The sequence below is a fragment of the Glycine soja genome, chromosome 11, assembly GCF_004193775.1.
Source record: "Glycine soja cultivar W05 chromosome 11, ASM419377v2, whole genome shotgun sequence".
NCBI classification, from domain to species: domain Eukaryota; kingdom Viridiplantae; phylum Streptophyta; class Magnoliopsida; order Fabales; family Fabaceae; genus Glycine; species Glycine soja.
The window spans coordinates 44,788,674-44,802,149 of record NC_041012.1 but is presented as its reverse complement, the minus strand read 5'-3'; the positions used below and the strand labels follow the sequence as shown (position 1 = coordinate 44,802,149).

The following is a 13,476-nucleotide window of genomic DNA, read 5'->3' as shown; positions in this document are numbered from 1 at the left end:
CAAAATTATGAGTTTTAAAAATAAAAAACTAAAATTAAATTTAAGTTTACATTTTAATGTTGATCCAACAAATTTATTTATTAATTAATAATATTATAGAAAATAACATTTAATTAAAATAATAAATAAATATTGATTCTTTTTTGTTTAATTATATAATTCCTCCTTCAATTATTATTAAAAAATTAATTAGATAGCTTAATTATTAAAAAGTATAATAAGGTCTTTTAATTATTTAATAAAATTCAATTGGATCCATCAATTGGTAAAAAAAATTAATTAGGTCTTTTAATTCTTTTTAAAAAATATTAATTAGGTCTCTTAATTATTAAAAAGTTTAGTTACTCAAATTATTAAAAATTCAATTTGTATATTTCATCATATAAAAGAATCTAATTGTAGTCTTTTAAATAATTAAATAACATAATTAAAGTTTCAAATAATTAAAAAATCTAATTAAAATATTTTTAATAATTAAGAGACCAAATTAAATTTCAAAATACGAAATCAATTATATAATTAAGTCTTATTTTTTTAATGGTAGGGTAAAAATAAATATTGATTTGATTCAAAGTAAAAATTCACAATACACGTCATGACATAAAAAAAACACATAAATTCATACTTTTCATCCCAAAATAATACCCTCAATTATTAAAAATAATAAATAAATAAAAATAATAATTTTATAAAATTAACCTTATATCATTATTAATTCATTTAAATTTTTTATAATTCATCATCGACATACAAGGAATATAACTAAAAAAAATAATTAATATAAAATAACAATTATATTTGATATTTTTTTCCTTACCGGACACTTATGGAAACATTTGTAATAGAGAAGTGGGAACTTGGAAGGACAAAGTGGGCCTCCTTTTCGAAATGGCAGGGCCCAATTGTTCCATACAGAAGAAAATTTTGTATAATATATAGCGTCTATTCTGATTTCAGTTCCCACCATCAAAATCGTTTCACTTTCACAGTACCCTAGCAACACTTACTCGCCATTGGGGATGGAGCCAACTGGGCCAGATGTAAGTAATGCTGCTTTTGAGTTCGATTAATGTATATTTGTTGCTTCTTTTTGTGATTGCATGAGTTTGTTTAGTCTGGTTTTAGCTCTTAAATGGTAATGCTGATGGTACAAAAGCTTGTTGAGCATGTGGAACAACGTGTATAAGGGTTTCATCAGAGTGTTAGCAAGGTCAATTTTTTTTTTTTATCAAGGTTTTAAATTGTAGTTGAGGTCGTGGTTTTTTCGCGATTCTTGATATGTTGGAAATTATGGACAAATGTTGCCATAATTGTGGTTGTAGAGATTACCTTGATGTTGTAGCTGGAATCGCTGTTGCGACCATGTTTTAGAACCTTGATTTTTATGAATCCATTCTAGCTTATTTAAGGGAGAAAAAAAGAAGTTAGAAAGAAACTACGGGCACATAGTGATGTGAATAGGTTAAATTATCTTGGCTTGGTTTCTGATGCTAACCTTCTTTCTGCAGAGTTTTGTGAAGAAAGGTGAAAATTCAGCTGAAAAGGTCTCAGAACTGAGTTTAGAAAAGGGGGAAGAAGTAGCTAAGGTGAGACAGTTGCGGTCTATATCAAATTATGAATGCTGAATAGAAACATGCACCTTTACACTTTTTTGTTTATTTTTTCCATTTTTAAATGCCTCCTATGTGTATTGTTCTAGGTTATAATGTTATTTAGGGAAAATTTGCTTCTTTAGTTTATGTATTTTGAGAATAATTTTTTTATATATGATAATCTATGGAAAAGCTATGGTCTTTCTTCTTCTGGTTGAAATTATAAAAGCATTTACTCAATAATTGAGAAATAGTTACAAGATTCACAGTAGAGGATTGGTACCCTGCAACCAAGCTATGAGCAATGTAACTTGCTGTTCCTTCAAAATCTATGAGATTTATTGCATCATTCACTACTATAAACACAGTATGAAATTTTCTTGACCATGCACATTAAACACATTAGTAGATTAGCTTTTTAAAATTTTAACAATGAATTTTTTTTATATTTCATGGCTATCGTCACTACCTGTGGTAGGCTGCACTTTCTTGAGTTTCTTCAACTTTGTGAAAATTGGAATTGCAAAGGAATACTAATATTGGGTGTGCTAGCAAAATCCCAACTCCCACATGTTTACTTGTAGGTTGTTACTAATGAAAATTAAATGTAGGCATCTCATGAATCTCTGGTTTCTGATGCCAAATGGGTATGTGAAAGCCCCAAAGCTGGCGTCTCTTCAACAGCTTCAGGATGGCCTTCCTTTAATGACATCAAAGCACCTCCTCTCACTTATTCTCTATCTGCAGAAGAGAAAGCAACTGTGGCAGTGCTGCAATTGCAGCACAAAGCATTAGAAGCTTGCCAGAAGTTCTTAGTCGGGGATGCTGGTTCTGATGGTGACGAAGATGACAAAGATGATGAGGATGAAGACGAATTGGTAGATGATTATGATTCTAAAGAATGTGAGGAGTACAAGTTCTTTGAAAAAGTGTTTGCAGAAGATGGTGACTTGAGGAGATATTATGAGAGCAATCATAAGGAAGGGGATTTTCATTGTTTGGTTTGTGGAGGTATAGGGAAGAAAGTATGGAAGAGGTTTAAGAATTGTAAGACACTAATTCATCACTCCACTGCCATACTAAGGACAAAAAGGAAGAGAGCTCACAGGGCCTATGCGCAGGTCATCTGCAAAGTTGTTGGTTGGGACATTGATCAATTGCCAGCTATTGTATTAAAGGATTTGGATTCCTCCTTGACAGGTTCAAGGAAGCTTTTGGTGAGCAAACCTAATTGATATATCTGTATTTTTTATTGAGTGTATACTTACTAGGCTGAGTTTATTTTTACAGGTTGAACCCAAATGTCCTGCTTAATGCTTTTGAGTTCAAGCAAAGTGTATTTGTTGCATATTTTTTTATTGCTTTCTGCAAAATTTGGTTTTCTGTCGTTTTAACTTTTAATAAAAGATGTTTATAAACTTGTTGATCCTGGGGAGCATAGGGTTTAATAAGAATGTTAGCATTTAGCAAGGTTAATTATTTTTATGTATCAGGCCCACCTTTTTAAGGTAGAGAAAAAGAAGCCTGAAAGAAATTATGGGTGCATACTGATGTGAGTAGGTTAAATTATTTTATCATGGCTCTTATGCAGTTATGCTAACTCTCTTTCTGCAGGGTTGTGAGAAAGAAAGTGTGAGTCTAGACGGAAAGGTCTTGGAACCAAGTTCAGAAAATGGAGGAGAAATAGTTAAGGTGAGACAACTATGGTCTATCTCAAATTATGAATGCTGAATAGAAGCATGCACCTTTACTCTTTTTGCTTTTCTCCATTCCTCCTATGCGTATCTTTCTAGGTTATATATTCAGGGTTAGAATGTTATTTGGGGAAAATTTGGAGAAAATTTATGTATTGAGGATAAATTTTTGATAAATGATAATGAGCTAATCTATGTAAAGCTTTTTATTCTTCTGGTTGAAAATACAAAAGCTTTTATGTAATAGTAGAGAAAGTTACCAAGATTCACAGGAGTGGATGGTACCCTGTGGCAAAGCTACAAGAATGTAATTTTTGGTGCTCCTTCAAAAGCTGAGGTTTATTTCACCATTCACTGCTATAATGTGAAATTGTCTTGAACCTGCACATTAAACACATTACTAGATAAAATACAAAGAGCTAGCTTTTAAGGGATAGCATTTTAAATATAAAAGATGGAAGTTATACCTAATTATTGGCTAACATCGCTAGCTGTGGTAGGCTACACTTTCTTCAAATTTGTCAAAATCGGAATAGCAAAGGAATACTAATATTGGCTGCTAGCAAATCCCAACTCCCATATATGTTTACTTGTTGGTTGTTACTAATGAAAATTGAATGTAGGAATCTCATGAATCTCTGGTTTCTGAGTGGGAAAGTGAAAGCCCCAAGGCTGGTTTTTCTTCTACAGCTTCAGGATGGCCTTCCTTTGATGACATCAAATCATCTTCTCTCACTTATTCTCTATCAGCAGAAGAGAAAGCAACTGTGGCAGTGCTGCAATTGCAGCACAGAGCATTAGAAGCTTGCCAGAAGTTCTTAGTTGGGGATGCTGGTTCTGACAGTGACAAAGATGATGAGGAGGCGGAGGATGAAGATGAGCTGGTAGATAATGATTCTGAAGAATCTGAGGAGTATAAGTTCTTTGAAAAAGTGTTTGCAGAAGATGGTGACCTTAGGAGATATTATGAGAACAATCACAAGGAAGGAGATTTTTATTGTTTGGTTTGTGGGGGTATTGGGAAGAAGGTATGGAAGAGGTTTAAGGATTGTATTGGACTAATTCAGCACTCCACTGCCATATTAAGGACAAGAAGGAAGCGAGCTCACAGAGCCTATGCACAAGTCATCTGCAAAGTTGTAGGTTGGGATATCGATCAAATGCCAGCTATTGTGTTAAAGGATTTGGATTCCTCATTGGCTGGTTCAAGGAAGCTTTTTGTGAGCAATCCTAACTGATATATCTGTATTCTCTATTTCATGTCTACAAAAACATTGTTAAATGCTTACTAGGCTGAGTTTATTTTTACAGGTTGAACCCAAAAATCCTGCTGCGGGTTGTACTGATGATACAAATTCAAATGTAAGTCATATATGAGATGTTTATATGCCCTATGTTGTTTTGTTTGATATTATATTTTCTTTAAATATATACTGACTCGGTTAAGTTGTTTTTACAGGGTGAAGCTACTAATTCTACTGATTAATCATACTGATGATTAGGATGTTCTTCAGGAAAGTGTAGCCAATGTGAATAGCACTTTGTTAATATGGTTTGTTGGGAGGCTCATGTACTTGTTGATGATGTGGAGACTTGTTAGTTGTGATAGGGTTTATATCTTGTGTCCTGTGAATTTCTCTCCTGCACTAGCGGATAGTTTTGTAAATCCTTCAATTGCAAGTCTTGCGCACCCAAAATTTGATGGCTAACTTGCAAGTAGTTGATTCACATTTGTGTTACCTTTTAAAATTGTATGTTTTGTCTACAGAAATTTCGTTGAATATGGAGCATTGCAATGAATTGGGTCGTGTGTCTAAACTATTTACTTGAAAATTATGAAAATCAATTATAAATTATTGACCTTTTTGCTTAAACCTAAAAAGGTGATTTTAGGAAGATAGATGTTAGGAATATATATCATAACACATTCTTTTCCATGCACTTTTTATTATTGGTTGAAATATATTAGAAAATACAAAAAAAAATGTCCTGCTAAATAAGACTTATAATTTTTGCAATTTCTAATAAATTTTATCTATTAATTGAGCGTTGGAGAGTGTGTTACTATTTATTTTTAGGAAGGAAAAAAAAGTGATTTTACGTAAAGTAAAAACTATATTAGAGTGTTTTTTTAACAATGTTGAGTGTGTTTGACATATTAAATAAATAAATTTATAACTTATTTAATTAGCTTATATGTTTACTTGGTGTTAGCCTAACTTTCTGGGTTTATCTTTTTAAAATGAAGAGTCAAATATCTTTTTTTTAAAAAAATTTAGAAAAATTAATTTAATACTTATAAAAGGAAGAAAAAAATAGTTTTTGAAAAGTTGGGTGAATAAACTTAAAAAAAAAAAAAAGATAGTTTTTCTTCTCTACGTTGTAAGCATAAGCAATAGCATTTATAAGCCCTTCCATTATTGATTGAAAATAATTGTTCACTGCCTCCAACCATAGTTAGTTAGGAGGCCTAGATACTTTACAATGAAAGCCACATTGGTAATTTCTAGTAGATGCACAATATTTTTCACGAAATTAGGAATTTAGTAGTGAACTATAGATAATATATGATTTATCAAAGTTGACCTTGCCCCAAATAAGGCTCAAAATATTAGCTCCAAACTTGTTGCTCTAGAAGCCTTGAAGTTCTAATTATTTATTTAGCTCTTATACTTGTTTAGTCTTTACATTAGTAAATTTTATCTTTTATTCTCTGTTGTCAATTGCAATGTAATACCGATAAAATTTTCGTGACGTGAAAATGTGTGGTAGGCTTGTTGAGGTGGTGAGTTAAAAATATAATCACTCTTATAATCTTGTACTTGTCTAAATTTTGCGTTTTATTCTTATACTTATAAACATTAAATTTTAGTCCCTACACAGTATTTTTTTTATTTAGTTTTTATCGCCAGTTGCTAAGTAACTTCATTAACATTTAAGTGCTCTAACATCATCACAAAATTGAAACCAATGGTTGTTAAACCACAAAAAATTAAAAACAAAGATGTCACATGCGCCACCATAGAGGCGATTTCCGTGAGCGCCTCCTTTTCTTCCTTTTCTTCCACAATTGAAACCTATTGAATTTTCATTTCAAGATATCATAATCCATCGCAAACAAACACATTTTAGTGCTCATTTTCTTTTTTTAGAATATTTTCTCTACAACCAAATATTTCAATTGTTCTTGAATAAAAAATCACGAGCAACTGTGCCATCCATTTAACATGAATCCATCAAATGGAAACCTCAAGCAAAACTTATATTAACATTTAACGTAATTCATTAATATTAATGAGTAGCTTAAAGGTACCCAATTGAAACACTTTCATACATGTCAAGGATAGCGACCAAACTAGGAAAGGAATTTTAAACCTTGTTCACACAACTAGGTTTCAAGGGTATTATGATGATATTTCCTTGATGGTTGATCAAAAGACTCATGCAAAATTAATTGACAAGAAGGAAAAAGATGCAGAGAAGGAAAAAAATGTTAGGTCATTTTTGTCCATGTGAAAGTATTTGCCTACTTGACTGGTAGCTAGACACTTAACAATGTTAGATGACACTAATGGAGGGACTAAATGGATAGATAATCTACACTTTCGAGGATCATTTTGTTAATTTCAAAGACTAAATTAGTGATTCACTCATTAAAAAATTAATCAAATAAAGATACCATGATTAAAAATATTCTATTTAATATAAATTAATTACATATTTATTTTACTTTGTTTAGTACTACTGCATATAACATATAAATTAAAGATAAATAACTATTAATTTTGTTTTAAAAGATTAAGAACAAAATTGGAAAGTTGAGCAAAAATCTTAAGTGTCAATACTAGAGTGTGGACTGACAAATTGAAGTGCCAATAGTCCAAAACCCCTTTTTATTCCTCTTTATCTTGAGAAAGGAAGTGTTCAGGAATCATGGAGAGGTAAGTAGAGGGACCATACTGTATAACATAATGGAGATGCATGAATTATGACAAACAAATCTTGAAACTATCACTTAGAGCATCCTACAAGCCTCACCCTTAGTGGAACTATCATAAGAGGAAAGGGAATCTGTCATTCAAGAATGTAGGTGAATGTACATGCACTATGTTAATTACTAGATAGAGTTTATATTAATGATCTCTCTAAAAGCAAAATTGTTGCTGTCATGAGCATGCGTAGCTTACAATGCCATCAAATCAAACAATTAGCAATGCCTCCAATTTCTCTTATTCACCCTCTTCTTTTACTTTTGTTGACTTCATCTTGAGCTAAAAACTGAAAGAACCTCAACTGGACAGAACAACTACAGAATTTTTCTAATGTATGATGGGATCATTAATAGCCTTTGTTTCCACGAATCCTAGCTCTCATGTCAACCTGATAAGAATGGAAAAAAAAAATAGCTGTTTAATTTTTTATATCATATTGAAGCTTACACGTGAACTACATTAAATGTTATTCATCATCTTCTTCATCAACTAAATACATTTTTACCATTGGTTTTCCCAGCCCTACTATTTATACTATTTGCAATGAAGATGGCAAAATGGATCGTTTAAGAAATCTATGTCAATTGTTATGACTTATTGCAAACCAATTTTATAAGAAGTGCAGACCATGAAGTCCTTAATAATACAAAATGAGCTTGCAACGAGTGAGCATTACTACTAACAATTAACAAATATAACTGTTCTCAAGAACAAACTTGTTGAATTCAATTCTGAAGTCTGAACTAGAAGAACACCTGATTGTTTGTTACTTGTTAGTTTCAATGCTAATCAAGTACACTCACCAGATGTATTAATGAGAATTCCTAACCAGTTTTAAAATCCTCAAGTATCATAAAGAATAAAGAATATGTTAACATTTCAAGATCATACATGTAGACATGCAAGAGATCATAAAAAGATACAAGACAGACCATATCCTATAGACTGACTTTACCAGCTTAACCATCTAACCATTTCAACACTTGCACAGTCAAAACTACTCAAAACTCTTTTACTCAAGGGCACACATGATGAATATAACGACTAGTTTTAAAGATGATTTCAGCAAATTTCCTGGCCCACCAGAAAGAAGAACCATCACCCTTCAGTAATCATAACACTGTCTTCCTCTACTTTTGAAAGTTAAAGCAAGATGGTGACTAAAATAAACAATAAAAAATTAACTGCAGTCACTTCCCCCCGAATTTAATGTTATTTGATTTCATTTCATTCTACCTAGTGGACCCCAAATGCTTGCTGGCTCGCTCCTAATTTTTTTCCAAAAAGCACTGGGACCTAGATTAATTTGCCTTACCAACTTTTCAATTCCATACTTACAACCATATATCAGTTACCAGCATCTCTGTAATATTAGCAGCCAGATAATTTGGTTGAAGTCCATTTACATGCTGTAAAGATACATTTCATCATACACACTAAAGAAAAAGATGATAATAGCAATACCCTATCCATGAAACATTCAACATTCATTCAAAATTTGTGAATTGTCATATAATTGAAAATTGCTAGCTATAATTAATTGACAATGCAAAATTTACTGGGTGTTAAAATTAAACTCAAGTAAATTTACTAGCTGCAAGACAATTTTGCATATAAAATCGATACCCAAAACAACAACAAAAAAATGGCATCTGGATGCATTTGAAATCACATAGAAGGTACCATGATCAAGTTAAAAAAAGTAAACACTTGCCTGGCCTCTCTTGCAATTGAAATAGGTTTCCCTGAGTCCCGCACACTCACTTGGTATGCATGGACTCTTCTCTCCAACGCATTCCTTATATGATCTCTTCTCAACCTATTCTCCAACACACACACGCAAAGCCAACATCATCACAACATTAAGGATTAACCATTACTGCACAAATCACCCACAAAAAATAATTTATTTTTAAATCCAACAAATCGATAAAAATCTTCAAAACCGAACCTTTACACAATCAGATTCACTGAGACACTTTACTAGCTCCATGGCCAACCCTTTGCAAGACTTGGACATCGTCCCTCACCCACTTCTCTTTCACCTCTCTAAAACACAGAAAACCAAAAACCCACATCAATTAACAGGAAACAAATAAAAAAAGTTTGAATTTTGAGGATTTAAAGGCACAAAGGTTTTACCTTGGACCGCCTTTTGTTCATGGAAAGGAACGAACTTTTCTCCATCTTCATTTCTAATGAGAAATTCCCAAAAAAACCCAGATATTTTTTTTTAAAAAAAAAATTGGGTTTAGGGTTTAACGCTTACAAAAAGGGCTCTTTGCAAATTTCAACCCAGCCCGGGTTGCAGTCACGACTCACGACCAGGTTAAGAGAATAATATTCAGATCCAAATTCAGAATGATTTTTTAATCAAATTAATTAATTCTTTTTGGACTTGCCCCTTGTGTCACGTGTAAGGTGTGGGAACTTCCATCCTAGAGGTGGATTGGAGAATGGGTAAATAAAAATAACAGTTATCAATCCAATTAATTATTTAAATAGTATATATATATATATATATATATAAAATAGTTATTGTTACTTAGGCAAATACTATACGGTAGTATGATATTTTTTTTCTTGCCGAAATGTGATTGAGATAATACTTAATGCGGAATCAAAAATTACACTTTCCATGATGTAAGAGTGAAAATATGTAGGCTTAAAATTTAGAAAAATAGGCCTATGAAAGTAATAAATTATCATTTGTAGTCTTTTTTTAAGAACTGAAAATGCAGTGACACCTTAAACTACTTTCTTCAATACAAATGTTCTAAATCTTGAAATTTTGAAAATAAAAATTGTTTTTAGAAAATAAAAATTCAAATCAGGTGTCACCTAATTTTTTTACATTACCTAATAGGTGCAGGAAGCAATATGGGAGGTGTAGGAAGTAATTTCCTCCCTTTGTTCCGGAGTTATTTTCTTAACCCATGCAAATTGCTCGAGGGCTGACACTACTTTTATTCCAGAATTATTCTTCTCATAAAATTATTATTTTTTGAATAAAATATACAATAAAATTATAATTTTATTACTATATGATTTTTTGTACCTTCCTTACTATAGCAAACATGTTTCCATTGTATAATAAAGGAGTGTAAAAAAATTACACAATAGAAATGTCTTTCTTACTTATTTTATTTTTCAAAATATGGTGTACAAAATTCAAAACGAAAACATATTTTCATTGTTTTATTTTTTTTCACCCCTTTATATACAACCGAAAGGTGTTTTTGTTAGATTTTTTTTATGAAAAAATTAATTACAAAACTAAGTTATCTTTCTTACTTAATTAATTTGGATATAAATTATATTAATGACGGCATAGATTACCTTTTTCTTTTAGCTGCAATCAAATTAATTGTTAATAAGTTACCTTTTTATTTAAATTTAAAATTAAAGATGACATAAATTACTCCTGTAATTAAAATAATATTATGAATTGATTTAATTACAATTGATAAAGGTATTTTTTATAATAATTAATTTGATTATTTTTGTAAATAGTAATTTGTATCCAATGAATTTAATTTTAATTTAAAAAGATATTAAGTATTATTAAAAATGGTAAATCATATCAGAATTAATTTGATTACTTTAAAAATATAACTTACATTTATAATTAATTAAAGGTTAAATTGTAATTTTGGTCCCTTAGATTTTAATTGTAACATTTGGTCTCCTAGTGTTATAAATTGTTAATTTTAGTCCTCATGATAGATCATTAACAAATAATTCTAATTAGCTGAGTTATTAATTTAATTATAAAGTAATCAAAACTATTAATTATTAAAAAAATTATTGATCCTAATTTTCCAAAATATCGTGCTCATCCTCTTCTTCGCAAACATCTCTTCTATCTACACCATTGCATGCGATTCCACCGACAATAACATCACATTAGGGTTAATAGTCTTTTAGTAATTTTTTTAATGATTAATAATTTTTTGTTTAATTTATAATTAATTTAATATTTTTAATAATCACAATTATTATTTAATAATCTATCAAGGGATCAAAATCACAAATTTATAAAACTAGGGAAGCCAAATATTATAATTAAAAATCAAGGGGATCAAAATCATAGATTTGAAAAAAAAATTGAAATACTTGTGTGTCTTAACGAAAATCAAAACAGAATCATGTTTTGGTTGTATATTTATTTTTTGTTTTACAAATACAAAACAAAAATGCAATTATGTTGTGTATTTCAATAAAGATTACAAAGAAATCATGTTTTCGTAATATATTTAATAGGGGGTGAGGAGAAAGAAAGCACATGTAAGAAGAATTGGAGAAGAAGGAGGGGTGGAGTGTATTGAAGAGGAGTAAAATAGTCTTTTTAAAGAAGTTTAAAATTTTGTAAGGACCAAGAGCAATATTTGTAGAGACTAATAGTAACTCCCCTTGATCCTGCTGCAAATTCTGTCTGATAAGCCCTTGAGAAGTACATAGCTTGGTTATCATATGAGGTTGATGCAGATCTTAGATTAATTTATTAATGGTTTTCTTCTGGAACCAGTAATGTGTTTAACAATATCAAAACCAAACATCACGATGTTGTTTCCTTGTATACGTTGCATCACTTGCATGCACTATACTATTACTATATTTGCATGCAAACCTCAAGTTATAACTCGCTCCGTTCAGTTTATATGCGTATTTGTTGTTTGTAATTACAATTTACATATACTTCAAATGAAGAATATTTAGAGCATCTCGGGTACCATGTGATAGATGAATCGTGTAGGAATTCAATTTTATTTCTTGGTTCCATCCATGTCTCCGGCACCTGATTCCTTGCTTTTTGAGGGAATTTTCAGGTACCATTTTATCTGGAATCTAAAAACATATGGACTTTGTGATAGCTTTTTTTATCTGTTATAAATTAAGTTTGTGCAACCATGTGATATATATAAGCTGAGGTGACCATGTGCGAGCTAGTAGTGGAGTCCTTTGCGTAAGCAAACACTTAAGGAATAAGAATTTTTTTTCTTCTAGATCATATTTTTCATTAGAAATCATTATATTCGAATCGGATAAGATTATTATGAACGATAAAATTCTTTCACCAAGTATTTAACTCAGTTTTATATTTTGGACTCAAACCCGTAACCTCTATTAAACTAGACCAATCACATGTCAGTTGAATTATATATTTGGTGAGAGTTATTGACCAAAATAGATAATTTTTGCTAACTAAATACAATTTTGAATTGGTCTCCAAAGTATATCATAGTGGGTGATTAAGTCACATAAGATTTTGGTAACACTAGTTAACTCCTCTTCACCTGAGAGATGTCACTTTGCAAAAGTTTCATCAATTCAAGAGTTTGAGTAATTTTGTGACTTCATCTTAGGTGGTTTCATCATCAATTCAGTTAGTCACTTGAATGGGTGACACTTTATAGAATGACGTCACCCAAGTGAAGAAGAGTTGATGATGTCACCACCAAAATCTTAGATGACTTAAATCATCCACTTTCCTAAATATTTTGGAGACCAACCCAAAATGATATTTAGTTAGCATAAATGATTTATTTTAGACAAAAACTCCACTTGCTGATTTAAGTAATAAGGATAAATCTTAAGTCAAAATTGAAAAGGTTTTCAAACTAGTTATGACAAAAAAAAATATCAAAAATAAATAAATTGTGATGATAGGAGAAAGAGAAGCTGGAACCAAATTATTGAATCATGGGACTAAACTGGACTTATCTATTCGGCCCGTGTTAACAGGCGTCTAGTTGGGTAATTTGTAGCCTGTTGTTTTTTGAATTAAAAATATTTTTGAAAGGTTTGATTACAATGATATTTTGAGTAGTATATTAGTCATTAACCAATGAAGCTATTGATTCAAGATTGGATTGTTGAAAAGAATTCGCTATTATTATTTCCAGAAAACAAACATACCTACAAGTTAAGGATAATCATTTTAATTATGATTTGACACAAAAGTTGAAACATGAAACCATGACCATCATACAACCTTAAATTTTAAAGTAATGATGTGACAATAAACGTAAACTTTAATTTACCAAATTCGCTGAGCAACTTATCAATTTAAGAAAATGTGTTAACTACGTATGTGTGTTAATCAACATTAAGGAAAAGGAAAAATATAATAATTATTTATTTCTTTTTTTTTATCTTGTTCAAAACGCAGTACCTTTTTATCGGTAAATGTTTTTT

The 13,476-nt window shown here is 30.7% G+C and overlaps 2 protein-coding genes across 2 annotated transcripts; one reads left to right on the top strand and one right to left on the bottom strand.

Moving 5' to 3' along the window:
- Positions 1–938: 938 nt before the first annotated feature.
- LOC114373499 lies at positions 939–5,104 on the top strand. The gene is made up of 7 exons (XM_028330972.1): positions 939–1,040; positions 1,509–1,586; positions 2,204–2,809; positions 3,207–3,284; positions 3,910–4,506; positions 4,598–4,648; positions 4,746–5,104. The coding sequence occupies exons 1-7, from the start codon at positions 1,020–1,022 to the stop codon at positions 4,770–4,772; spliced, it is 1,458 nt and encodes a 485-aa protein (XP_028186773.1). The 5' UTR covers positions 939–1,019; the 3' UTR covers positions 4,773–5,104.
- Positions 5,105–7,117: 2,013 nt separating this feature from the next.
- Positions 7,118–9,573, bottom strand: LOC114375014 (cytochrome c oxidase assembly factor 5-like). The gene is made up of 4 exons (XM_028332750.1): positions 9,421–9,573; positions 9,230–9,327; positions 8,993–9,097; positions 7,118–7,666 (listed from the first exon to the last, which is right to left on the bottom strand). Exons 2-4 carry the CDS (start codon positions 9,296–9,298, stop codon positions 7,625–7,627), a joined length of 216 nt encoding a protein of 71 aa, XP_028188551.1. The 5' UTR covers positions 9,299–9,327; positions 9,421–9,573; the 3' UTR covers positions 7,118–7,624.
- Positions 9,574–13,476: the final 3,903 nt, after the last annotated feature.